Source organism: Erpetoichthys calabaricus, chromosome 15 (genome assembly GCF_900747795.2).
Source record: "Erpetoichthys calabaricus chromosome 15, fErpCal1.3, whole genome shotgun sequence".
Classification (NCBI taxonomy): domain Eukaryota; kingdom Metazoa; phylum Chordata; class Cladistia; order Polypteriformes; family Polypteridae; genus Erpetoichthys; species Erpetoichthys calabaricus.
Window position 1 is genome coordinate 25,344,218 of NC_041408.2, and position 26,357 is coordinate 25,370,574.

A 26,357-nucleotide genomic window follows, 5' to 3' on the forward strand; every position below is an offset into this window, starting at 1 on the left:
TGTATCTATCTATCTATATCTTTCTTTCTTTCTGTCTATCTATCTATAAGGCATTCTCTATTATAAAGTTTCTTTCTTTCTTTCTTTCTTTCTTTCTTTCTTTCTTTCTTTCTTTCTTTCTTTCAGGAAAAGCTTCCTGCCTTGTTCAAGCTGCTCATATGGAGACTACGGGATAAAGAGTGGTTATGATTTAAAGGAGCTGAGATGTTAACTCGGCCTGTGAAGATGTTCATGGAGTTTTCCTTTCTTCATCATCAGACGCTCCTCTAAACGAACTCCAAACAGCGCAGATCCGATTTTCAGCTCATTTGTCGCAGCCAGCCTATACACTCCAAGCTGCAAAGACACACAGGAGAGCGAAAGAGAAGATTCAAGCGCTCCAGTGCGCGGATTTTGTCTGTAGGTGAGTCGCCTCACTTTGTGTGTCTTCCCGACTGCTTGGGTGACATCGGATACGTCCTGCCGATAGCGCAACTCGGCAGTGAATGGGACGGAAAGCGAGTGACGCGGACGTGCGGCCAGGGACCAGAAGGGTTAACAATAGGGGGAGGGGTGCTTGACAGCAAACCAGCGCCGAGGAGTATAAAAACAGGAGCGATCGGCGTGCTGAGGACTAAAGAGAAAGAGAGAGAGAGGAGGAGGAGGGGGCGAGGAGGTCCGAGTGCTCCAGGAGAGAAATCTGGTGACAAATCAAGGGGCACAGCGAGCAGAGCGGAGGTAATGCGGCGCTTTTGGCTGGCGGCGGCTGGAGCATCAGGCTGACACATTGCGAATATGACTGGAGTTTACTCTGTCCCCTTCGCTGGGTCATCTGAAGCCACCTTTTTGGTGTTAAGTCGATCCACTGAGATGGGCACAAACCAGGCAACTATTCGTTTCAAAAAGAGCGTCTGGAAGTCAGCCGGTGCGGAGAGGAGCGACTGGATGGCAACATGCTGAGGGGTGCAGCAGACGTCTATCCAGAGATACCTGCGCGGTGAGAGGCAGCCCAGCCGACATCCACGCTGCTACAAGTTCGCCTGACCGGAGGGACCTCCCGCGACTGCTTCTCTGGCTCAGCGATCCAAAGTGATTTCGCGTGTGTTCACACGGACTGCCTTCGCATCTTCATGGGACAATTGGACTAAACGGATCACCCCCCTCATCAGAGCTTGACGAACCAATACATTGATCGGATAAAAAAGTTGCCCCGTTACGCTGACGTTTGCACTTCTCTGCTTGGACATCACGCAGCAAATCCCAGCCACCTTGGAATGCTTGGATGCTTTGCGTGGACGATGGACTGCATTTAGAGTTCAGCGAAAGTTTTTCTTGGTTTTTTTTGTATGCCTCCCCCCGCCCCCAATACACTTTGATAAACCCTTTGGGTGTCAAACTTGGAAAGGGTGTTGAGCCCACCTGTAGCTGACATTCGTACACCCAGTATAGAGCTCTCAAGGGCCGTCTCCACCCTTCTTTTTTCTTTTCTTTTCTTTTTTTTCACCTTTTCCTTGGGTTTGCATCAGTGAATCCCGAAGTGGCTCCGCGGTGGTGTGCGGGATCCTCGTCCCCGGCGGATCCGGAGAGCGGGGTCTCTCCCGCGGGAGGGGGTGCCACAGCTTCCCCGCAGTGTCCAAAATCCGCTCGGCTCAAGAGGATGGTGCGGCTGGTGGCAGAGATCCTTCTGCTTATTGGACTGCTTCTCCTGACCCTACATATCACCGTCCTCAAGAGTAGCCCCCTGCAATCGGGAAATGCCAGTCACATCGGCGACAAAGACGCCGCACAGGTGAGCGCAAAAGTCACCGTCATTGTCTCCGCCTTGTACCCGATCGGCATTTGGGGAGGGGGGGGGGGGGGGTTGTCTGCTCATTGCGCTTGTCCGTTGTGACAATCCGAATAAGCTGAAGAATGACGGATGTTCAGTTATAACAATGAGTTTCACTCGACTACATGGGCGACTGATGGCAGCGCTGTAGCGATACACTACGGGACTGAGATCAGGGCCGCCGTGGCCGTCCATTGGGTGGGCTTTAAGTAGAGTCGGACAGTAGACGTTAGCGGAGCTTTAAGATGAGACCTACAAGTGTAACTGTTCGCTCGTGTACACCGGTTCTTCAATGGCACTGCATGGGGTCCCCCGCAGAACCCTTGCTTGACAGAGCGCCATTTCATTCTGGGAAAATAATTTGTGCTTTGAAAAACCTCCGAGTATGTATAAGTGAAATCTTAAGTGTATGGCAGACTAAGTAGCAGGATACTAACAGGTTAAGAAAACCTATGCAGCAGGAGTCCTTTCAAAATTAGGAGCCATTGGTGCTTCGTAAATCGGTTATTTAACTGCTGTTATGGGTCTAAACAGATACAAGTTCTCTCTGAAATCTTCACGTGGACTAGTCATTTGGGATCCAAACCCGGTTTCCCTTCTGGCATCTCTCTGGCACCTTTAATTTCAAGAGTGTGGCTGCATGGCGTTGGGCAGGATGAACCATTAAACAAAATAAGCACGTGCTTTAGTTTGGGCTGCAAGGGAAAAGGGGGCACCACCGAGGGTTTCTAAATTGCCATGGACTGTATGGTGCAAAACTGCAAATGGTGCGGCTCAACCAGGTTCCACAAAAAAGGGCCTTCCTAAGAGCATCATAAGCCCCCGGTTCATCAGGTGACTTTGGGTGGGAAGTGACATGACGGAGTGTCTGTCTACCCTGTTATAGCGTGGCTTCCCGTCCATTTGTTAATACCTTTGTGTCTAACTGGAACTGACCCGCACTCATACATATCCTGGTTCTTTACTGGGTTCTGTGGTTTTGATTAACAAAGAATCATTTCATTCCGGGTTCTTTGTTTAGTGCGCTCTGAAAAACGTCCTAATCTGTACAAACAAAACCTTTAATGTATGGTGGGTTACCTAGCAGGACACTTAACAGATTAAGAAAACCAGGGCTGTGACTTGCATGCATGAGAGAGCTTTTCAAATCAGGAGCCATTGGTATTTTACAAATCTGTTACTATCTCTTCATGGTTATTTACTATATGGAACCTGTTAAGGATCCACATAAATAAAAGATTCTTTCTTGAATGTTGATGAGGGTGGATCTTTTGGGGATCAAAAGTTGTCCCCCTGTGGCATCGCTCTGGCACTTTTATTTTTAGGAGTGCGCGGTTCAGAGAGGGTCCGAATGAGAATCTGCTGGTTTGTATTAGATAGATAGATAGATAGATAGATAGATAGATAGATAGATAGATAGATAGATAGATAGATAGATAGATAGATAGATAGATAGATAGATACTTTATTAATCCCAGGGGGAAATTCACATACTCCAGCAGCAAAAAATATAAAATTAAAGAGTAATAAAAAAATGCAGGTAAAAAACAGACAATAACTTGAATAATGTTCAACGTTTACCCCCTCTGGAAGCCCCTCAAAATCCAGCAGAAACGTTTTAATCTTCAGCATCGACGGGTAAAATGTGACATCCTCCTCCGAGACAGACACCCGTCAGATTTAAGCGAGCGTCACCCAGTTTAGCAGAATACCGAGTGCTCTGAACAAAGAAAGACGAACATCGCAGGTGCCAAACCGCAATAAACCCAACAGACAGGTTTGCATTTTCCAGCGTAATGGAGGGAGACCGAGCGGGGGTCAGACGCGCCTTCGGGGTGTCCATTCCTCCCAAAATAAATCCAACTGATAACTTCCTGCGTGTTCAAAGGCCGCCGTTCCAGCCATCCGTTTTTGCAGGTAAATGATTATAGGAAAGCGGACGACCCGCGCCCGGGGGTTCTGTTAAAAAAAATCAAGGGGGTCTTTACTCCATGATTGTCATAGGATGGACGCCAGCACATCGCAGAGCGTCATAAGCCGCTAATGGAATACACTGGGCAGAAAGAACAGAACGCCGCCAACCAGAAGACCCCTATAGCTCGAGGGGAGCCCACTCTAATTTGGGTTTTAAGCGCTGCCAGGGTGGGAACGCTGCTCACTTTTTAAGGAGTCACCTTTTATAAAGTGGATTAGAATATAGACGGGAAACCCTGAGGCTGTGGGATCAAACACCGCTACTGGCGCCGTGTGACCCTGAGGAAGCCACTTCACCTGCCTGCGCTCCAGTCGGGAAACAACACCAAGTTACTGTACCTCCGCTGCTGTAAGCGGCTTTAGATAAACATAATAAGTAAACGGCGCGCTCCTTCACCCAGGTCTGTGCTCACGGTGATTTTAATACTTCCTTCTCCACTGAAATCTCACCGTAATTAAGCCCTCCGAACCTTTCCGCTACTATAGTAACGAACAGTGGGGTCGTATAATAAACTTGCCGCTTGCGCACTTAACGTCCAATTGTTTTTATTGCTTTGGTGATACAGACACAAAAATAAATTCAGACTGTGATGGTAGATGTGTTGGGGGTTACGGTTATGGTGGCCATATGTTAAATACATTAAGAATCAGCAACAGCTTTCCAAATGTAGCACATGGGAAACTAATGTGGAAGATTCAACGTAACGGAGGTTAATGGAGGCATATTTATTGTGGTTTTCAATATAAAAAAAAGTAAAACAAAACAAAAAAACATTTACTTTGCTATCAATGGACAGATGTCCAAACCACGGAGCTGGAGCGGCCCTCCGTCCTGGGCGGGTTCCTCTCTTATCTGTTGCCCCCTAGTGGTTCGTTAATGGCACTTGACCGGGTTGAGTGGCGCCGTGGATAGAACCATAGCTCGGTCAAAGAACCGTTTCATTCTTTAGCATGGAGTTTGTTTCTTTGAGCTTTGAAAAGAACTAAACAGAAATCTTTAACGTCTAGAAGTCTGAGGATGCTGGCAGATGGAGAAGAACTCGACTTGGCCTGTGATTGTGTGGAGCGAGAATTCCTTATTTACTGGTATTTCACAAAGCTGTCACCATCTGTCCGGTGAGGCCTATCGGCGCAGCAGGCGTCAGGTACAAGGCAGGAACAAACCCTGGACAGGACGCTGGTCCATCACAGGGTCAACACACACACGCATACACACAAACACACGCACGCGCACACACACAGATAAACACACACACACACACCCAAACACGCATACACACACATACGCACACACAAATACGCACAAACACATACAAACACACACAGATAAACACACACACAAACACACACACAGATAAAACACACGCATACGTACACAGATAAATACACACAAACACATGCATACACACACAAACACACACGCATACACACACATACACACACACACACATACACACACAAACACACACTCAAATACACACACACATACGCACACACACAGATAAACACACACACACACACGCATACACAGATAAACACACACATACACACACACACAAACACACACACACGCATACGCATACACAGATAAACGCACGCATACACCCACATATACGCACACACACACAGATAAACACACACATACGCACACACACATACACACGCACACTCAAACAAACACACATACGCACACACACAGATAAACACACACACACATACGCATACACAGATAAACACACACATACACACACACGCACGCATACACCCACATATACGCACACACACTCAAACAAACACACACATACGCACACACAGAGATAAACACACACATACACACACATACGCACATACACATATGCATACACAGATAAACACACACATACACACACATACGCACACACACATACGCATACACAGATAAACACACACATACACACACACACACGCACGCATACACCCACATATACGCACACACACACACTCAAACAAACACACACATACGCACACACAGAGATAAACACACACATACACACACATACGCACATACACATACGCATACACAGATAAACGCACACATACACCCACATATATGCACACACACACACAGATAAACACACACATTCACACACACAAATACACACGCACGCATACACCCACATATACGCACACACACACAGATAAACACACACATTCACACACACACATTTCCAATTTACATCTGGCTCTTTAATGGCACCTTATGGTTCTTTACTGGGTTCTGTGGTTTCTCATAGAGCCGTTGCTTTCATTCTGGGAAGGGGTCTTTGCGTATGAAGTTGGCCTAATATGTAGAAAAAGAAAATCTTTACTGTATGGTAGGCTACCTGTTCTTAAAATCTGGACGTAGCCTGTGTGATTGTATGCAGCGAGAGTCCTTTTGAAGTCACCGTCAGCCATTGGTATTTCACAAATCTGTTGTCAGCTAGTCACGGTTACTTATCGTATGGAGCTTGTTATGGACGTAAATAAATAAATGTTTTTTTTCTAGCACCTTCATGTGAACGTGTCTTTTGGGAGGTCCTCCTCTGGCACCACTCTGAAGAGCATGCATGTCTTTGGACTGAGGGAGAAACCCCATGAGCACATGGAGAACATTTGAGCTCCACATAGGGAGCCCCCGGGACACAAACCCTGGTTTCATTTTTTTAAGATGCAGCAGCCATACCACTGTGCCATTATGCCACCCTCCCTTATCTGTTCATGATTATTTAAGAAGTTTGTTGCAAATCTAAATAAAAGGTTCTTTCAAATGTCCTTCATGTGGATGGTTCTTTTGAGACCCAAAAATGGCATCGTTCTGAAGAACCCTATGAATTAAGCAGGTTTAGGAAATGGCTATAATGGCTGTAAGGGTGGCATGGTGGTGCAGTACTAGCACTGCTGCCTCGTAGCAAGGAGACCTGGGATGGCATCTCTGCGTGGAGTTTGCTTGTTCTCCCCGTGTCCATGTGGGTTTCCTCCCACGGTCCAAAGACATGCAGGTTAGGTGAATTGGTGATGCCAAATTGGTGTGTGTGCCCTGTGATGGACTGGCGCCCTATGCTAGCTGGGAGAGGCTCCAGCACCCCAAACTCATGACCCCGGTCTGTATTATTCAGGTTAGAATATGACACGACAGGACAGCAGTTGAGTGACCTGTGCAGTTCGGCAGCTCACATCAGGGATGGTCACAGGGATGGAGGATGGCACTTCTTTTGCCCCTGTGCGAAAGTTGTGAAAAATTAGGGAGCCGAGGTCCTAAATTGAATTTAACGTCTTGTGCCTCGCCCTTCTTTACAAGAGACAGATGTTCTGACTTTGTGCTCTGCGTCCATTTAAGTTGGGCATCTTTGATTTGTCCCAATGCTGTGCTTAAGAGCTGAAGTGCCCACTCGCTGCCAGTGCTCATGCACTTCCTCGGCCGTTATTTAGAAATTGAGCTTTGCATTTCCAAAAGTGACACACTTGAGCTGAATTTCATATATTTTGTTTTATTTACTACAAACTTTAACGGATTCTGTAGTGAGCGAAGCAAGGGTCTATCTGGATGATTTTATTTCCAGTCTGAGTGCAGTCAGATTGAGGGGTCTTCCATTTAGCTGAGGCTGGGATCGAATGGGCAGCCTTGGGGTTTCCAGACAGGTTCGGCAATTTTCAGGATAATATGGTAGCTACAAAAACTGTTATGGTTAGGGTTAGCAGATGCTTTCAACCAAAGTGACTTACAAAAGAGGTGAATACAATCGACTGACTCCATTCAGGGGTCTGTTTGAAGCAAGTACACAGCAACGCTTCACAGTTGGTCTTCACAAGTGACAAGCTTTAAACCAAACAGGAGAACGCGAGACATGGTCATCTCTGCTAAGCAACGAGAACCTGTCATCAAAGCCATTATCAGTCTGACAGAAATTCACAGAAGGTGACGTTAATGGGGGTAACAGGGCAACTGTTATTAACTGCGTTATAAGGAGCGTGAGATGGGCTTTACCGTGAAGGACGCCTTATCTGGTTAACGTTGCTTTCCCGTCTATTGTGCACGTAGTAGAGCCGTCATTTTCAGCTACAGGCTGTCACAGATTCTCAGAACGACTCACATTCAGTTGTTAAACTACTTCTTCCTCTTCCTCCTTTCCCACTTCTATGTGGGGTCGATGTGTTTGATCGACATTCCCCATACAGCTCGGTCCTGCACCTCCACGCCAGTCAATCCCTCTTCTTTCAGATCTTCTTTTCCTTTATCCATCCACCTCCTCTCTGGCCTCCCTCACTTTCTCTTCCCCCTGTTACTTCCATTCCCATCACTCTCTTTCTTCATTGTCCTTCCTCATCACACATCCATACCATCTCAACTTACTTTCCTGCAGCGCAGAGTCTCCAGCTTTATGCTGAACTAGTCCTTAAAATCTAGACATGACACAACCTTGGTATTGCATCCATTAAGAAAATTGTGGTGGTGGCATTAGGTGCTAAGCATTGTGCCATCCCTCATTTTCAAAATCTACACTACCTGAAGGCATCTCGGACGGTTTATGTAGGAGGAGAACAACAGTGCAGAAGATGGACCTTTAAGGTAGCCAGCGTTCTCAAGCCTAGAGCTCCTCACAAGACATGGCGGCTTTTAGCTGTCTGGATGGTGTGAGTAGCAGATGCACACGTGGAGACCCTCATCCTCTGCTCGCTGGTGTCAGTTTATCAGCTGATTGGAAGTTAGATCAAGCCCGCACAGTAAAGTGCATTGAGAGATGGGTTCAACTCAGGGGATCAGGGCCTGACTTTTTGGGAATGGTCATCTGATGGATTGAAGGCCAGAAGTCCACATGACCATAATCATCGTGTAATTCTTCCATGTGAAGCCTGTAAACCATGAGGACTGATTTCAATCATTTATGTTACATAGAATGCCCAGTTGGGGCTGGGTGGTCACGTGGCCTCGGAACCCTTGCAGATTTTGTTTTTTTTTTTCTTCAGCCCTTTGGAGTTTTTTGTTTTGCTTTGTTTTGTTTTTTTCTGTCCTACTGGCCATCGGACCATACTTCATTCTTTGTTGCTACATCATTTGTATGAAAACATGCTGTTGAAATAAATGTTGTTGTTGTTGCTCCGTCTGGTCCCAGTGCTCTGGGTGTTCAGCCTCCTGGATTGTGCTGTTGAAATGTTAAGGCAATAAATAGTGTGAGATCAGACCTGTAATCTTCGACTGTGAGAGGCCGGTATCCTGTCCAGGTGTTGCTCCTGCCTTGCGCTCTTATGATGTGGGGATAGGCTCCAGCGGCCCTCAATAAATGGGTGAGGAAGATGGATGGATGGGGAGCTCATCTCATTTTCTGAACCACTTTTCCAGTTGAAGGTCACGATGGCAGCAGGCCAGCAATCAGCATGTCCAGGGTCTACCACAGGGTCACCGACCAATGGGATGTGTGCAGAGCAGCACCCAGGGGGCATCCTTACCACATGCCCATACCTCTCCTCTCGATCTGAAGGAGCCCAGAGGTCCCCTCCCCTGTCATGGAGTGTCAGCCCAACCATGCTTACTTTGACCTGGAGTTGGATTAAGCTGTAAAACGTAACGTCACAGTGTGAGTGACGTCAATTTAAGAACGTGTGTGCCACATAATGGACAGGTGATGTCCCATCCACACTCTTAAAAATAATGGTTCTTTACTGGGTGGTGTGGTTCTTGTAAGAACCATTGGTTGACTAAGCTCCACTTCATTCTGGGAAGCATTCTTTGCATATGAAGTTGGTCCGTTGTGCTTTGAAGAAGTGGAATATGTAGAAAACAAAAACTAAAATCTTTAATGTATGGCGGGCTACCTAGCAGGACACTAAGAGATTAAGAAAACCAGGATTTAGCCTGTGTCGCTGGACGTATGGACCAAGAGTCCTTTTTCAATCAGGACCCACTGGAATTTCACAAATCTATTACCATCCACTCATGTTTGTTTACTGTATGGAGCCTGTTATGGCTCTAAATAGCATAAAAGTTCTTTCTGGAACCTTCACGTGGGTTTGGGTCTTTTGAGAACCAAAATTGATTCTCCTATGGCATCGCTCTGAAGAAGCACTCTGGCACCTTTATTTGTAAGAGTGTTCTAGAACTTACTAATTTTAAAACGGATGAGTAGGTGGCTGAACAAGGTATAGTAGATAATGAAATAACTTTGAAATGGTCGATTCTAGGGCGGCATGGTGGCGCAGTGGTAGTGCTTCTGCCGCGCAGTTAGGAGACCTGGGTTCACTTCCCAGGTCCTCCCTGCGTGGAGTTTGCATGTGTCTGTGTGGGTTTCCTCCCACAGTCCAAAGACATGCAGGTTAGGTGCACTGGCTACCCTAAATTGTCCTTGGTATGTGTGTGTGCGTGTGCCCTGTGGTGGGCTGGCACCCTGCCAGGGGTTTGTTCCTGCCTTGTGCCCTGTGCTGGCTCCAGCAGACCCCTGTGTTAGGATATAGCAGGTTGGATAATGACTGACTGCTCGATTCTAATAGTTCACACTTGGTGCCACATCATTATGCCGAATTGTCTTCTCTCATGGACTTTTTACTTCCCAATCATGGTGTCATGAAAGCCATGATGAGCAGGCACTGGAGGGCATTGAAGAGCTTCTGCGATCCTATGCAGCCCCATGGTGTCATGCCACTCAAGTCAATAGCACGACAATGGATTCTTAGCAGCGGATGTTTATGCCTGCACGTACAGACCTGCTTTGTCCCATGAAGAGCCGCATCACTGATTGTGGCAGTGCTTTCTATACACACAAAGTGGAGAACGGTGCCAAGACTTCGCCATCTTGTGTGCGCATAGCTGGGCTCCACCTGTGCAGGTGAGGCACGTTCCTTCCGCCCCAGGAGTGATGTGTGCCGCCTTAACTGTGGCCTCACTTACTGATGACAGAGTGTTTTGCCTAATTAAGGCATTTAGAAAGAAGAAGAAGAAGCAGGAGGCCAAGAGAGCAAGAGCACCTGCCCGCTGCCCATTTCCAGGGCCAGCTCGCCTCCCAGCATGTCTCCTGCAGTGAAGGCTGTAACCCGAGTGGCGGGGTCTTGTAAATGAATAGTAGGAGCTTCTGGCTGCAGACAGGGCAGGGTCAGGGAGATATGCGCTGCTGGCCCCGGGGGGATCATTATAGTGCTGGCACCATGCTGTCATCGTGGCTCCATCAATGTCACCCAAGCTTCCTGTCGAGGAGCAGCACGCTATTAATGTCTTTCTTTGTGCTTGGCTTGGACTTCCTACGAGGGTTAATATTTCATCCCGCCTTCTCACTCTGCACGACAGGTTCCCCCCCCCCCCCCATCATCATCCCATGGTTTTCAAGGTGTCGAAAGGGGGCGCATGCGGCCTCTTTGGCGTGGAGCCGCCGCTTCTCATTTCAGGCACATGTACTTTTCCAGGGGTCAGAAGGTAAATCTTGATTAAACGCGAGAAGGGGACTGTAGCAAGAATGAGAGCCACGACAAACATGAGAACTATGTCTGAAATGTGGAGCGGGGGAGTATGGGAAAGGAAAGGAAAGGCAAGGAGGAAAACCGCATCGCTCCGTAAATCAGGACGCTTTGTCAATCGCGTGGTGAGCCCCGTCCAAGCTGGCATCACCTTGATGTGCTCGGGAGGTGTGCCGCGCTCCACCCTTGAACATCCACCCAGACCCCCCAAACCCCGTATCCCAGCATCACATCGGTGCGGTAAATTATGCAGGGGAAGACCCAGTCGTCGAAGGGTGCATGGGAACGGTAGCAGGGGTCCTTTCCATTCCTGAACTTTTATTCCCACACAGGTGTTGGATCCGCGTATTGTTTTCTAGGTAATGTGACACTCTCCAGTGGCTGTTAGGGGGCACCCTCGAAGGAATGGGGATGCAGCACGAGAACAAAGGTGCCTTCAGTAAGCCGACAGTCAGAGCTGACCAAATGAGCGCTGCTTTGCTTTTAAGGTTAATCTCTTCTAAGGAGTGTTAGGAAAAAAAAATGGATGAGAAATCTTTAAATTGCTAACAGGGTGAACGCCCGTCGAAGGCGCCACCTGCTGGCAACATCCAGTGCGTACAGTGCATGCGCATGGACGCTCGTTCCAGTATCCAATATTTCTGAGCCAACGTAAATTCGTGGATGTGATTTTAGACCTGGGCGCTGGGGATGCAAACTCAGGTCCGCACTCACGTGCGTCCAACTTGGCCAGTCGAGCGTAAGAAGAACTTAATCGGCTTAAGTGACTGATCAGATAAGGGCGTCTCCATCTCGTGTATGAGCCCCGCCACAGTTACAACTGCAGACTTTTTAAAATCAGATTCCTAAAGCCCAGTGTGCCTTGGCGGACACACTTAAAAATAAAGGTGCCAGAGCGGTTCTTCAGAGCGATGCCATAGGGGAACCATCTTTAGTTCCCAAAAGACTGATCCATATGGAGCTTCCAGAAAGAACCGTTTATTTATCTAGACCAGTAACAAGCTCCAAACTGTGAATAACCATAAATCGATGGTAACAGATTTCGGAAATACCAGTGGCTCATGACTTCAAAAGAAGTCCTGCTACATACATCCAGTAACACAGGTCCACACACTTTAGTCCTGCTTTTCTTAATCTGTTAGTGTCTCGCTAGGTAGCCTGCCATACAGTTGTGGCGAGCGCCCTCTTCTACGCGGTGGTGTGCTGGGGAGGCAGCATTAAGAAGAAAGACGCCTCACACCTGGACAAACTGGTGAGGAAGGCAGGCTCTATTGTTGGCATGGAGCTGGACAGTTTGAGATCTGTGGCAGAGTGATGGGTGCTCAGCAGGCTCCTGTCAATTATGGAGAATCCACTGCATCCACTAAATTGTATCATCTCCAGACCGAGGAACAGCTTCAGCGACAGACTGCTGTCACCGTCCTGCTCCACTGACAGACTGAGGAGATCGTTCCTCCCCCAAACTATGCGACTCTTCAATTCCACCCGGGGGGGTAAACGTTAACATTATATAAAGTTATTGTCTGTTTTTACCTGCATTATTATCAATCTTTAATTTAATATTGTTTTTTGTATCAGCAAGGTGCTGCTGGAGTAAGTGAATTTCCCCTTGGGATTAATAAAGTATCTATCTATCTATCTATCTATCTATCTATCTATCTATCTATCTATCTATCTATCTATCTATCTATCTATACAGGGCTGTCTTAACATATGGGCACAGTGGGCACAGAACCCAGGAGCATAGGGGCCCACGATGTTTCTGATGCCTATATATGTTTCAGTTTTGCTATCAAAACAGGGGCCGCAGCACACTTCTTTGCCCCGCGGTCTGTGATGCTGGTAAAACGGCCCTGCGCCCTCCATATTAGGAGGTTTTTCAAAGTACAAAGAACCAACATCGCATGCAGAGAACTCTTGCCAGAATTAAATGGTGCTTGGTCAAGCAATGGCTCTATGAGGAACCACACAACTCAGTAAAGAACCATAAAGTGCCAATAAAGACCCAGGACTTTTATGAGTGGTGTTTGACATTTAGCTTGGCTTGATTAGACAACCCATAAAACAAAATTGCATTTTTTAGATTAAAAACCGTATTGTTCTATATTTACATCATATCCCAAGTCACTTATCATAAATTATTCAGAATAATTGGCTACAATACAACCTCAATCACACAATACATTTAAAACATTGAAATTATTAAAAATGATGACACAAGTTCCGTTAATGATATTGAAATGACAGAGAATGTTATTGTTGGTTTGTCGGCTTATTATACTAGTAGCAAAATAACGGCTGGCAAATGTGGCGTAGTGGTCAAGGCTGTGGACCTCAAAACCCTGAAGTTGTGAGACTGGCATCTCGGGAACCTTCACCCTGGAGCTCCAAGTAGGTGGAGTTAACTTACTCGCCAGTACCTGGCATTATTTGGGTCAGATAACCCTCATCTTATATGCTGCATCCCATCTGAAGTGGGAAGTCGGAGTTTCCGTGATCCTATTCTGGAATTTTCTCTTGGACTGCCCCCTTAAGTTGAATTTCCAACTCAGAAACCCGCACTTGGTCTGTAAAGCCTGAGTTTGTCCGCCTTCAGATTATGAAGTCAATCCAAAATGGCGACGTACACTGTGAGCATCAGTGAAAGCTGTGGTATTATACGGTTTATTAGCCCGTCTGACTATGTGTGTCTCGTTAAATCAGTTGAACACACAGTACACTGTTCAACCTCGATCCATGGATACGTTGCTGAGGTGCGGGTGGCGTAGTGGTGTTACTTCTGCCTTGCAGTAGGGAGATCATGGGTTTGCTTCCTGGGTCCTCCCTGCGTGGAGAGTAGTGAGAAAAGTGCTATGTAAAGAATCATTTATTATTAGTATTTTGAATATGCAAAAGACCACGTAATGCAGTATTAATGACAGCTGCTTATTCCAGTGCGGCAAGCACAACAAAGGTTTTCCTGGACGTGTCCATATTGCTTTTCCGAATGCTTTACCGGAATATGGCCAACTTGAGCATAAAGTCGCATCCGACAGCTCCAACATCTGACTTCCTGTGTAAATGGAATGCGGCTTTGACCATAGTGTTACTGGGCGGAGCTCTGCAGCTGCGACTCTATTGATACCCATTGGAGCAAACTCCACCTACTTGGACCGCCCATTTGAGTCAACTCCACCTACCTGGAGCTCCAGGGTGAAGCTTTTTGTGCTGTAGAGATATGTGAAGTTCTTCCAATCCTGCTACTCCTGATAATAACACTGTGTGACCCTGAGCATGTCACTGCACCTGCCTGTGGTCCAGCTGATGAACAAGAAAATGTTGTAAGTCATCTTGGATCAGCCTGATAATAAAATGGATAAGCACTTTCTTATTTTGAAAAATGTTAGAAAATATAAGCATGACATGATTTTCAGGTGTAACATGATCGGGTGGTCTGCTTTGAAAGTCAAGCAGGGTAGGTGGGTGGGCAATGCTGAATTGTCCCCTGATGCTGGGCAGTTGCCCAGGGGGCCCATGCTGATCTATGTATGTTGTGACTTGCTGAGTGGTTGTGTAGGTAGGGGGCCCAGTGCACTGCTTTGCCCAGGGGGCCTATAATGCTGTTAAGATGGCCCTGCCCTGATGTGTGTGTGAATGTGTGTGTGAGTGTGTGTCACCTCACACTTTTAATTTTAACTTATTTACTGGGTTTTGTGGCTCCTCGTAGAAGCACTCCTTGATAAGTAAGAGTTTCATTCCGCGAAGGGCTCTTTGAATATGAAGTTGGTTCTTTGAGCTTTGAAAAGGTTTCTGTGATGTGAACAAAACAGGAATCGTTAATGTGTAGTTGGCGGCCTGGCAGGACACTGACGGATCAAGAAATCTTGAACTTAGTCTGACTTATTACATGAAGTAAGAGTCTTTTTAATATTTCACAAATCTGTTACCATGTAGGGTTACTTATGGAGGGTCTTCCTGGAACATTCACGTGGATGGCTGTTTTGGAAACCAAAAATGGTTCTGCTCTGGCATCGCTCTGAAGAACCACTGATACTTGTTGAGTTAGGCTCTGGCTTCCCTGTGCTTCTGCTCTGGATAAGTGGGTTTAGGAAATGGATGGAATGTTGGAGCACTTTACATTTTTTATTTGCTTCATCTAAGAGACACTTTTTTGTTTAGTAAATATTTTGTCACCGAGGTGAGTGTGACGTGTGGTTGACGTTTTCTCCGACTGCAGCACCTCTCTTTGTACACACGGCACGAGACGCAGACACATACCTGCATGTGACTTTGCAGTCATTTAAATAGCGGCTTGGGGGTCTGTATGGCTGAAAGGAGGGGCTATTTGACATGGAAAATAGTTATATCCTGTAAACAAAACCTTCAAGATGAAGCGACCTCTCTCAGTCATTGAATCTGTAATTTGTTGTGTTGTTTGTAGTGTAGAGTGTTGTAAGGGCAGGTGACGTGCAAAATGGGCAGCTTAGGTACGATATATTCAAATACCGTATTCGTTGATCATTAACATACACTATATTGCCAAAAGTATTGGGACCCCCTCCAAATTATTGAATTCAGGTGTACCGATCACTTCCATGGCCACAGGTATATAAAATCGAGCCGCTCAGCATGCAGTTGGCTTCTACAAACATTTGTGAAAGAATGGGCCGCTCTCAGGAGCTCTGTGAATTCACGCCTGGTACTGTGATAGGATGCCACCTGTGCAATAAGTCCATTTGTGAAATTTCCTCACTACTAAATATTCCACGGTCAGCTGTTAGTGGTATTATAACAAAGTGGAAGCAATTAGGAACAACAGCAACTCGGCCATGAAGAGGCAGGCCATGTAAAATCATAGAGCAGGAACAGCAAATGCTGAGGTATGCAGAATTTGACAACTTTCTGCAGAGTCAATGGCTACAGACCTCCAAAAGCTCAAGAACAGTGCAGCGTAGAGCGAGAGCTTCATGGAATGGGTCTCCATGGCCGAGCAGCTGCAGCCAAGCCTGACATCACCAAGTGCAATGCAAAGTGTCGGATGCAATGGTGTAAAGCCCACCAGATGCCACTGGACTCTAGAGCAGTGCAGACGTGTCCTCTGGAGTGACAAGTCACGATCCAATGGACGAGTCTGGCCAGGAGAACGGGACTTGCCTGACTGCATTGTGCCAAGTGTAAAGTTTGTTGGAGGGGGGGGATTATGGTGTGGGGTTGTTTCTCAGGGGTTGGGCTTGGTCCCTTAGTTCCACAGAAAGGAACTCTTAATGCTTCAGCATACAAAGCCATTTTGGACAATTTCATGCTCCCACCTTTGTGGGAACAGTTTGGGGATGGCAACATGACTGCACACACACCAGTGCAAGGTCTATAAAGAAATAGATGAGCGAGGAACTTCAGTGGCCTGCACAGAGCCCTGACCTCAACCTGGCAGACCACCTTTGGGATGAATTCGAGTGGAGACTGCGAGCAACCCAGGCCTACTCATCCAACATCAGCGCCTGACCTCACAAATATTCTCCTGGAAGAATGGTCAAGAATCCCATAAACACACTCGGTCCTACACCTTGTGGAAAGCCTTCCCAGAAGAGTTGATGCTGTTAGAGCTGGAAAAGATGGCCCAATGTATTAAGAATAGGATGTCATTAAAGTTCATGTGTGTGTAAAGGCAGGCGTCCCAATATTTTTGGCAATATAGTGTATTTACATCATCTGTGGCCTTGGAAAAATAAAACAAACTTTTACTGGAGGTTTGTTTTAGTGACATGTGTGTCTTTTCAGGGGCCCGGACCCCCCCTAATCTCCACCGAAGCCAGTGTGGTGTACACATGGGAGGCTGAAGTTAACTACTTATTCACTTCCAGCCAGCTACACTCTTAGAAGCCCTGGCACCACAATGGCACTTTACTGGGTTGTGTGGCTCCTCAAAGTCCCATTGCTTGACGAAGAACCTTTTAATTCTGGGATGGGCTCTTTGGATGTGAGCCTGGAAACACGCCGGCCATGTGGTGTAGTGGTTAAGGCTTTGGACTTCAAACCCTGAGGCTGCGTGTTCAAATCCCATTACTGACACCACTGTGTGACCTTGAGTAAGTCACATGACCTGCCTGTGCTCCAATTGGGGAAAAGAAATGGAACCAATCATATCATAAATAGTGTACAGGAGCTAGTCCTGTGCACGCATTCACACGGGACCAGTTTAGAATTAAGAATCATTAATGAACCTAACAGGTATGTCTTTGTCAAATAAATGAATAAACCCAATTAATAATTTACAAGTGTGCCTCACACAGACCGATTTAGAATGGGCAATCAACCAGATAACAGTAGCCAGCAAGAGTCTGACTAGTCAGAACTCTAAACCATAATTCAGTAAGATTCTCAGTCTCATAAATAAGGACCCTTGCTTACGGCTGTCTTAACAGCACCATAGGCCCCCGGGCAAAGTAGTGCATTTGATAGCAAAATGGATGCATCAGAAACATCGTTAGGCCTCTATGCTCCTGGTGCCCCTGGCCAGTGCCCATTATGCCCATATGTTAAGACGGCCCTGCTTTGCTTATTAGTTACACACATTTTGGAAAACACAGGTGGCATCCACGTGGGAGTAGCTCAGATCGGACATGGCTAAAGTGTTCTGGAATGTCAAAGGTCTGCCGGGTAGCATTCTGTTCATATAAAACAGCCTGACATTGAAGCTGCCATTTACTGTGTCTTAGAGTCAAACTCAGTGCTCATCCTGCAAAGACCAAATCCAGCAGTTACATCGATCTCAAAAGAGGGACTGGTAATTTTGGTCAAGTTCCACTTCCTAAGGAAGTATGACGACATGTAGTGAGGGTACTTGCTGCAAAAGGTGGTCTACAAAGTAAACTGTTGCTGAGCGTCTGGAGCTTCATGATATGCGTCTGTATCCCAGTCTCGTGGAGCAGATCGCCTTAGCCAACGAGGCATGTGTGGAGGTGCTGGTGTAGCAGGAGTGGGGAGGCAACAGGTTTGCGGAGCTTTTCAGCTGTCACGTCATTTTCTAGTTTGAGTGTACTTTGGCAGTGGATGTATGACATTTCCATTAGTCCGAGGACTGCTTCTCTGTTTTGTAAATACCATATGGCAGGGGGCAGAGGCCAGGCTTTTCAACAGCTGCTGTGTCATCTGGTGTCCATTATAATCCAGTGCATACGAGGCATGTCAGTATCACAGATTGGCTGCTTTTAGTCAGCCCTACTTAAACTTGAAGAAATTCGGAAAGTAATGCTGGTGTTTTGTACGGTGTGTGCTTCGAGTTTTCTTCTTGCATCCATTTCATGGAACAACAAAGCTTATTTTGTAGTCAACAAGTAAACAGCGTTGTCAGGTTAAATAACGGCAACACACTAAGTGACTGCGCAGGTGGTTTGTTACTCAGTTCCTCAGAAATTGTGCTACAAGTTTAATAATGAAACAGGTCTGAATGTTCCGGAGCTCGGTGGGTCACTTGAGAGCGGACTGGCCTGTCCACTGATGCTAACATTTGAACTGACAGATGACTGAATTAACTGTTATTCAGTGATGAGAGACGGCACATCTTTAGCTAGATAGGAAGCCTAAAAACAATCAGTCGGGGTGTGAATGTCACCCCTCACATCTGCCTCTGCAGTTCTCTGGTAAACTCATTTCTGCAGTTTGAATTTGCACTAATTATACGGTGGATTGAGAAAGTCTTGGGACCCCTCCACGTTCTGCACGCTTTCTCGTGTTGTAGATTTCATTTTAAATGGATAAACTTGTCATTTCTGCCCATTCATTTACACTCAATAACCCATACTGACAAAGTAAAGGTTTGCAAATGTATTAAAACTCAAAATATTATGTAAATATTCAGAACCCTTTGCTGTGGTCAGATTGCTTTAATGCTCTGTGAGATATTTCCAGATTTTGACTTGAGTCCACGTGTGACAAACTAAATTGATTGGACATCATTTAGAAAGGCAGGGCCCCCCTTTGTATAGAAGACCCCACAATTCACACTGCAAGTCAACACAAAAACCAAGCCATCAAACCTTTCATAGACTTCTGTGATCAAATTATGGTGAGGCACAGATCATGACAAGGGGATACAACCAGTTCTAAAGCTTTTAGTGACCCCAGGGGCACACTGGCCTCAATAATCGTGAAATGGCATAAGTTTGCAACCACCAGGACTCTTCCTAGAGTTGGTTGTCTCGTCAAACAAAGTAACTGCTTCTAAAGGGCCTTGGTCTGGGAGGTGAACCCAAAAACTCCTCAGTTTTCTGCTGAGACGAGAGAATCTGACAGAAGAAGACCATCTCAGCAGCACCGCATCGATCAGTGTTCACTGTAGAGTGGCCAAGACCAACTTGGAGTCCACCAAACAGCATTTAAAGGACTCTGACAGCATGAGAAAAAAGATTTTCTGGTCGGATGTGACAGAACTTGACCTGTTTTGGTAGAACTCCAAGTCCCATGTCTGGCAAAGACCAGGCACTTGTCATTACCTGTACTATCCCTACAGTGAAGGATGGTGGTGATAGCCTCATGTTATCGGTGAGCTGCTCAGTGGCAGGGACAGCAAGATTGGTCAAAACTGAAGGAAGGATGAATGCAGCCAAATACAGAGAGAGGTCCTTGACAAAAACCTGCTCCAGTGTGCACCATGCCCTTTTACTGGGGTGATGGTTCACCTTTCAGCATGACACTGGAGTGGTTTTGTAGTAAGTCTTCGACTGTCCTTGACTGGCCCAGCCAAAGCCCACACTTAAACTCCAAAGATCATCTGTGGAGACACCTGATGATGGAAGCTTGCAGACGTTTCCTATCCAATCTAACGTAGCTTGAGAGGAACTGCCCAAATCCAGGTGTGTACAACATGTAGAGACTTACCCTGAAAAACTCAAAGCTGGAATTGCTGCCAAAGGGTCTTCTACAAAGTATTGAATTAAGTAAGGGTTGGAACCCTTACATGAATGAGAGATGCCAGTTTTTGATTTTTAACACATTTGCAAACCATTCCTGAAAACATGTTTTCACGTTGTCATCATGGGTTCTTGAGTGTAGATTGATGGGCAAAAATGGCAAATTCACTCATTGAGCATGAAATCAGCAACACAAAGCATGCAGAAGATGACAGGCTCTGAATACTTCCTGAATCCACCGTATCTGTGACATGCTGCTCCTCGTTTGTGGCTGTGGACGTGCCTGCCGATATTTTATTTGAAAGATCAAAAAGGCAAAATTGCACTCACCATTTTGAATGAGTTGAGCTTTCACAATGATGCATTTCCTTCAGATGCTGGACTGGACTTCTTATTTAGCTCTTCATCATCCGTCCGTTCTCTGGACCCACTTCTTTATATTCGAGTTTGTGGGTGGCCAGAGTGCATAACAGCTCTATCAGGCAACAGGAAAAAAACCCTGGACAGTAGTGGCACCGACGCGGCACCACTGTGGCACACCACGCATACTGAGGAAGAAATCACCATGAAATGGAAAATGGAATACCCAGAGATAAGGAAGCGCATCCAGACAGCACATAGGCGAGCACCGTAGGAACACAAGTATTAAAGCGCCACAATGCCTCACCAGCTACAACAACAACAATTTATTTCTTGTGTAGTCCGAAATCACACAAGGAGTGCCACAATGGGCTTGAACAGGCCCTGTTTTCTGACAGCCACCCCAACCTTGAGTCTCTAGGAAGACAAGAAAATCTCATTCCTTGTTGGAAAAAAAAGAAATCTTGGAAAGGGCAATTCAGAGAGAGACCTCCTTCCAGGTAGGTTGGGCATACAATGGATGTCAAACAAAACAGAACACAAGTGATCCTCATCAATCTTTCAGGGCCAGCTCAGAGATACAACACAACAGTACAAACGCTGTTCTTGCTCAGCACTCCTCACCAAGAGAGGACACGATTCAGTACTGAAGTTAAACAAATGCACTCATCCATTAATTTGACAGCATGACATAGTCTGAACAAACCCACTTAGTACAATTAAGGGTCACGGTTTAGCCAGCAGCACATGGTGCCAGTCCATCGCAGGCACCACCCGCACTCACACGAGGGACCATTTGGAATCTCTAATTAAGCAGGCAATTTGGGATGAGTACCCGGAGGAGAAGCCATATAGACGTGGGGAGAATGTGGAAGCTCCACAGTGATAACGTCCAGAAGCAGGATACGAATCCAGGGCCCTGGAGGTGTAAGGTGGCAGCACTACCCATAGCACTGCCCTCCATCCATTTTTATAAACCCAGGTATTTCAAATTCATAGTCAGATTCAGATCATTCAGATTCCTTTTATTGTCATTGCACTTTGTACAATGAAATTGCAGCAATCCTAACGGTGCATTTACATATAATTGGCATAATTAAATTATAATACAATACAATAACTAATTACACAATTACACACATTACCTGCATTGTGAGGGAGCATCAGTTACGGCACTACAGCCATGTGGCACATTCCCCAAGGGTGATCCAGCTCGTATGAATCTCATTGTTGGGGACCTGAGTGGCTGGACCAGGCCAAGGGGTCACCCACATAAAACCTGGCTGCGGCAGATAGAGGGTCATTTCCAGAGGGTGGGACTGGGCCGCGTGTCTGCCTGGGGGGTTGCCAACCGGGATCCCGAGTTGTTTCGTCGTGTAGTGGGTGCGGCAACGCACTGTACCAGTGCATGCTCCCCAACTTGACTTAACTTGACAATAACTAAATGTTGCACTTAGGTATAATGCACATGTGAATGGGGTGCAATAAATAGAAATAAATTATGGAACTTGCAAAAAAATGTAAACATGTACTTGTAGTGCAAGAGTGACTCTTGTTATAGCAGCCATTGTCAGTCATTGTAAGTGTTTAGTAGTATTCAGCTCTCATATGGCTCTGGGGTGGAAACTGTTCTTAAATTTGGTTGTCCGCATTTGGATGGACTTGAGGGCATCAATTCAAGCAGGTAATGTCCAAGGTGGGAAGGGTATTTCATGATGTTGGTTGCTCCATTGAGGCAGCATTCCTCCAAAGAGGGTAGTGTACAGCCAATAATTTTCTGGGCAGAGTGCAGTATGTCAGCAAAAGGATACCAGCAGCTTGTCCTTCAGGTTGTTTTTATTCTGGGGATCCTAAGGAAGTAGTGTCTCTGCTGTACCTTCTCGACTGTCATCGTGGTGTTTATGGACCAGCAGAGATCTTCCGTAACGTGTATACCCAGAAACTTAGGTAGGAATCAATGCTGGAGAAGTGTGTTTATTAGGCACCATCTTTGTGAATATTAACTAACTGTAAGCCAGTGGGGTGAGAATTAACTATTACATTGTAAAATGTCTCCAGCCTGGTGTATTTTGCCATAGCTCTGGATTACACAAAGAATGTGGACCAGGAATGACAGCTCCTTGAAATGACTAGATAAACGATCAGGATGCAAAACGTTAATTTTGGAGAGTGTCTGGGGGTCCTAGCTCTGTTATTCAAATTGCACACTCCTGCCGCACTGCAGATTGGTGTGCAGAGCACTTTATGATGACACTCACTTTGAAGGGTGTTCCATAAAATAATACGTTATTAATCCGTCTATCCATTTTTCAAACCCACCCATCCAGAGCGGTTTTATGTCTTTGAATCCTTCTTATTGTGTGGGGTGATTAGCCCAACGTCAAGGGCACCATTACCTTGGAACAACTGGCTGCCTGGTATGAATATTCACAGTACTTCCAGGATTTCCTCGATCCACCACCAGGAGGAGTCTCATCTAGTCATGGGCTCAAAAGAAATTAGAAATAAAGCCTAGGGATTCTATAAAATAAAACCAGTGGTGACCCAGGATCTGATCTATATGCAATCAAGACGGCACTCATTGCGGTAAGTGAGCAACAGTTAGAAAGGAAACTATTAACATGAAAGAGTGAAGCAAAAGGTATGATAATGAATGTATGGGGAGAAGTCAAGTAATGAAAATAGCAAGGGAAGACTAAGAGGAGAAACAACAAATGTGGATACAGATAGACGGAAAACAAGTACAAAACGTGTTACTATGTGAGTACCTGGGAGAAATAATAAGTGAAGCTGGGAAGATAGATGAAGAAATTGGGAACAGAACTAACAAGGTAAATTGAGTATACTGTACTATCAAACTCACAACACCCTGAAAGTGAAGAAAGAATGAAGTATAGAAGTGAAGATGCATCTACAGATATAAAGTCAGATACATCAATCAGCCATAACATTAAATCTAATATGCTGTAGGTCCCCCACATGCCACATAAACAGCTCTGACCCATCAAGCCACAAACTCCACAAGAACTCTGAAGGTGTCCTGTGGCATTTGGCACATCAGTACTTTAGCTGAAGATCCATAAGTCCTGCAAGTTCTGAGGTGGGACCTCCATGGACTGGACTTGTTCTTCCAGCACATCCCACAGATGCTTGATCAGTTTGAGATCTGGGGAATCTGGAGGCCCAGTCAACAGCCCGAAATCTTTTGTCATATTCCTCAAACCATTCCTGAACAAGTTTTGCAATGTGACAGGACACATTATCCAGCTGAAAGAGCCCACTGTCATTAGGGAATACCATTCACATGAAGGGGTGCAAGTGGTCTGCAACAATCTTTAGGTAGGTGTTACGTGTCAAAGTAACATCCACATGAATGCCAGGACCCAAGGTTTCCCAGCAGAACATAGCCCAGGAAATCACGCTGCCTCCGCCGGCCTGCCTTCTTTCCATAGTGAATTCTGCTGCCATCTCATTTCCAGGTAAACGACACATACACACACACACCCGGCCGTCCACCTGACCTCAAAGAAAACGTGATTCATCAGACCAGACCATCTCCTTCCATTCCTCCATGGTCCAGTTCTGACACTCACATGTCCACTGCAGGTGCTTTCAGCGCTGGACAGGGGTCAGCATGGGCACTTTGACCGGTCTGTGTGTTCTGACACCTTTCGGGCATGACCAGCATTACGTTTTTTCAGCCATTTGTGCTCCAGGAGCACTTCCATAAGATCTGACCAGACAGGCTAACCTTCACTGCCCATGTGCATTAGTGAGACTTGGGTGCCCATGACCCTGTCACCTTTGACAGAGTATTACCTTTAAACCCCCACTTCACCTTGGAATAACATGTAGTGCCTGAAATGTCCCCCTAAATTCCTGGCCTGTGAAGTCAGAGTGCCCTCTAGCAGCTCCTGGAAAAATTGCACCCTTGAGCCAACTCTACTACTTTAAAAGACAGGTATCTCCTTTTGTGTTCAGAAACAGTTGCAGATAAATAATATGATGGGCCACAGGATCCCTCAGGTTTGAAGGGGGGAGTCTTCTGTGCCATGTGGTAGGCTGGTGGAAACCCTAACAGCTTCCAACCAGCCTCCTGGCATCTCTTTCTCTAAATTTGTTTTTTTCGGGGTATCTATCTGCTTGCAGGGCACCCACTGCACTTACAGGGGTTACCACCCTCATGACAGTTCCAGTATAAACTGGAGCACTGCACTTACCAATACAGGTTTATGTGATGCCAGCCTTATGTCCTGTGCCCCCTTAAAAGCTCATCTGTCTCTTGCCTACTGTACAATTTGCCACTATATGTATAATATGCCATATATTTGTATGTATACAGCAGGCCGACCACAGACAAGAAGACTCTGGCCTTCCATTTTCGACTTGCGCCCAATGGGCTCAGAATCTCGGTGACACTGACTCAACATTAAATTGGTTCTTCTAGTTCACTGGTTGTATTTATGAGCTGTATACAGCATGTAGTGAGGCCCACCATGAACAAGAGATGCCCTCGCAGTCTAAATCCCAAATTCGAGGGAATTCTCCTTTGGCCGTACTGGCTAAGATGGTTGTTATGCACACTGCACATAGAGTGTGGTCCCGCAAGCGTGTCCCAGGGGAGTGAAAAGGACCTGCTTATGTTCGTGTCATGGCACAGTACATGAAATATTTTCAGTTCTGGAGGAGCTCTATTACGGCTCCCTTCTCCTGGGCCTAAATGATAGCTATTGTAGGACTGGGCGTGTTGGTGGTGAGCCCTCCGTTTGAGCTCTCCTACACATTTATCCATTGTGGATCTTTTTTATCCGTAGTTCAAAGTTCCAGGCAGGAATGCCCCTCTAGATGTCTGTCCCTGAGAGACCAGCAGGAATGGAGAGCACCTGACAGAGATCAAAGGAAGGTCCATGAGGGGGGAAAAAGAAAAGAAACAAAGAGGGGCTGGGGGGGGGGGGGGGGTTGGGGAAGATATACAGCTGAAATAAAACAAAAAGACACAGGGAGCTGAAGATCAGTGGCTGGGAATGAGGGGAATTAAAAAAAATACCTGCAGAGGTCACCTTTTTATCTTTTGCTGCTTGCTTGCCTGATTTTCATTATATAAGAAAAGCAACGCAGAGTACAAATACACTTGGGCAGTCATTAGGCAGAACACATGGGCTCTTATCTTTCTAGTAGCTTGAGGTTATATTTAGCGTACATGTTATTTATTTATTGGATATAGCGCCTTTCACAAAGATTATTAACACAAATTGCTAAGCAAACCAAACACACTTGTTGGCAGCTGCTGTCTTTCTCATTTCTATGCACTGTTATCATGATGGCACATTCACTGACTCAAATCTCATGCCCGTTCTTCACTGGGCTTCCTCTGCGCCATTCCTCCAAAGGGACACAAATGTAGGGTGATGGCAAGAACAGTTAAGGAACCGGTAGAAATTGTACTTCATAAAAAAAAAAAAAATAAATGTCCCTGCGCGAGTTTGATGAAACACATGAAGATGGCTCTGTCAGCTCTGACGGGCACACACCATATACATGTATTGTTTTCCTAATTCTTGATAAACTTTTATTAATGTTCTGATTACATGTGATCTGGCCTCTGGCTTGTCACTATTCATTTTTAAGTTGAAGATATGCTGCTGTCATCATAGACCCGAGTGTTGGCTCGTCTCAATTGCCTTTCGGACAAGTTGTGAACTTGAGAGATGTCACAAGGTGAGCACAGAGGATCTAACAGCTACCTTAGGTTTACAACATCTGAGAATGTAAGAGACGTAAAATGAGGTGTATTAGATATTCCCATAATCAGACAGTAGCACTGTGCTCACTAGCACCTAAGGCGCTCTGTTACACCTCATCAGAAC

At 46.0% G+C, this 26,357-nt stretch overlaps 1 protein-coding gene across 1 annotated transcript in view; it reads left to right on the top strand.

The window, feature by feature from the left end:
* Positions 1-504: 504 nt before the first annotated feature.
* ism1 (isthmin 1) overlaps positions 505-26,357 on the top strand; it is a 68,912-nt gene continuing 43,059 nt past the window's right edge. Inside the window, exon 1 of the mRNA XM_028820586.2 lies at positions 505-1,768. Within this exon, the coding sequence (XP_028676419.1) occupies positions 1,637-1,768 (132 nt within the window). The 5' untranslated portion in view covers positions 505-1,636. The remainder of the gene's footprint in view (positions 1,769-26,357) is intronic.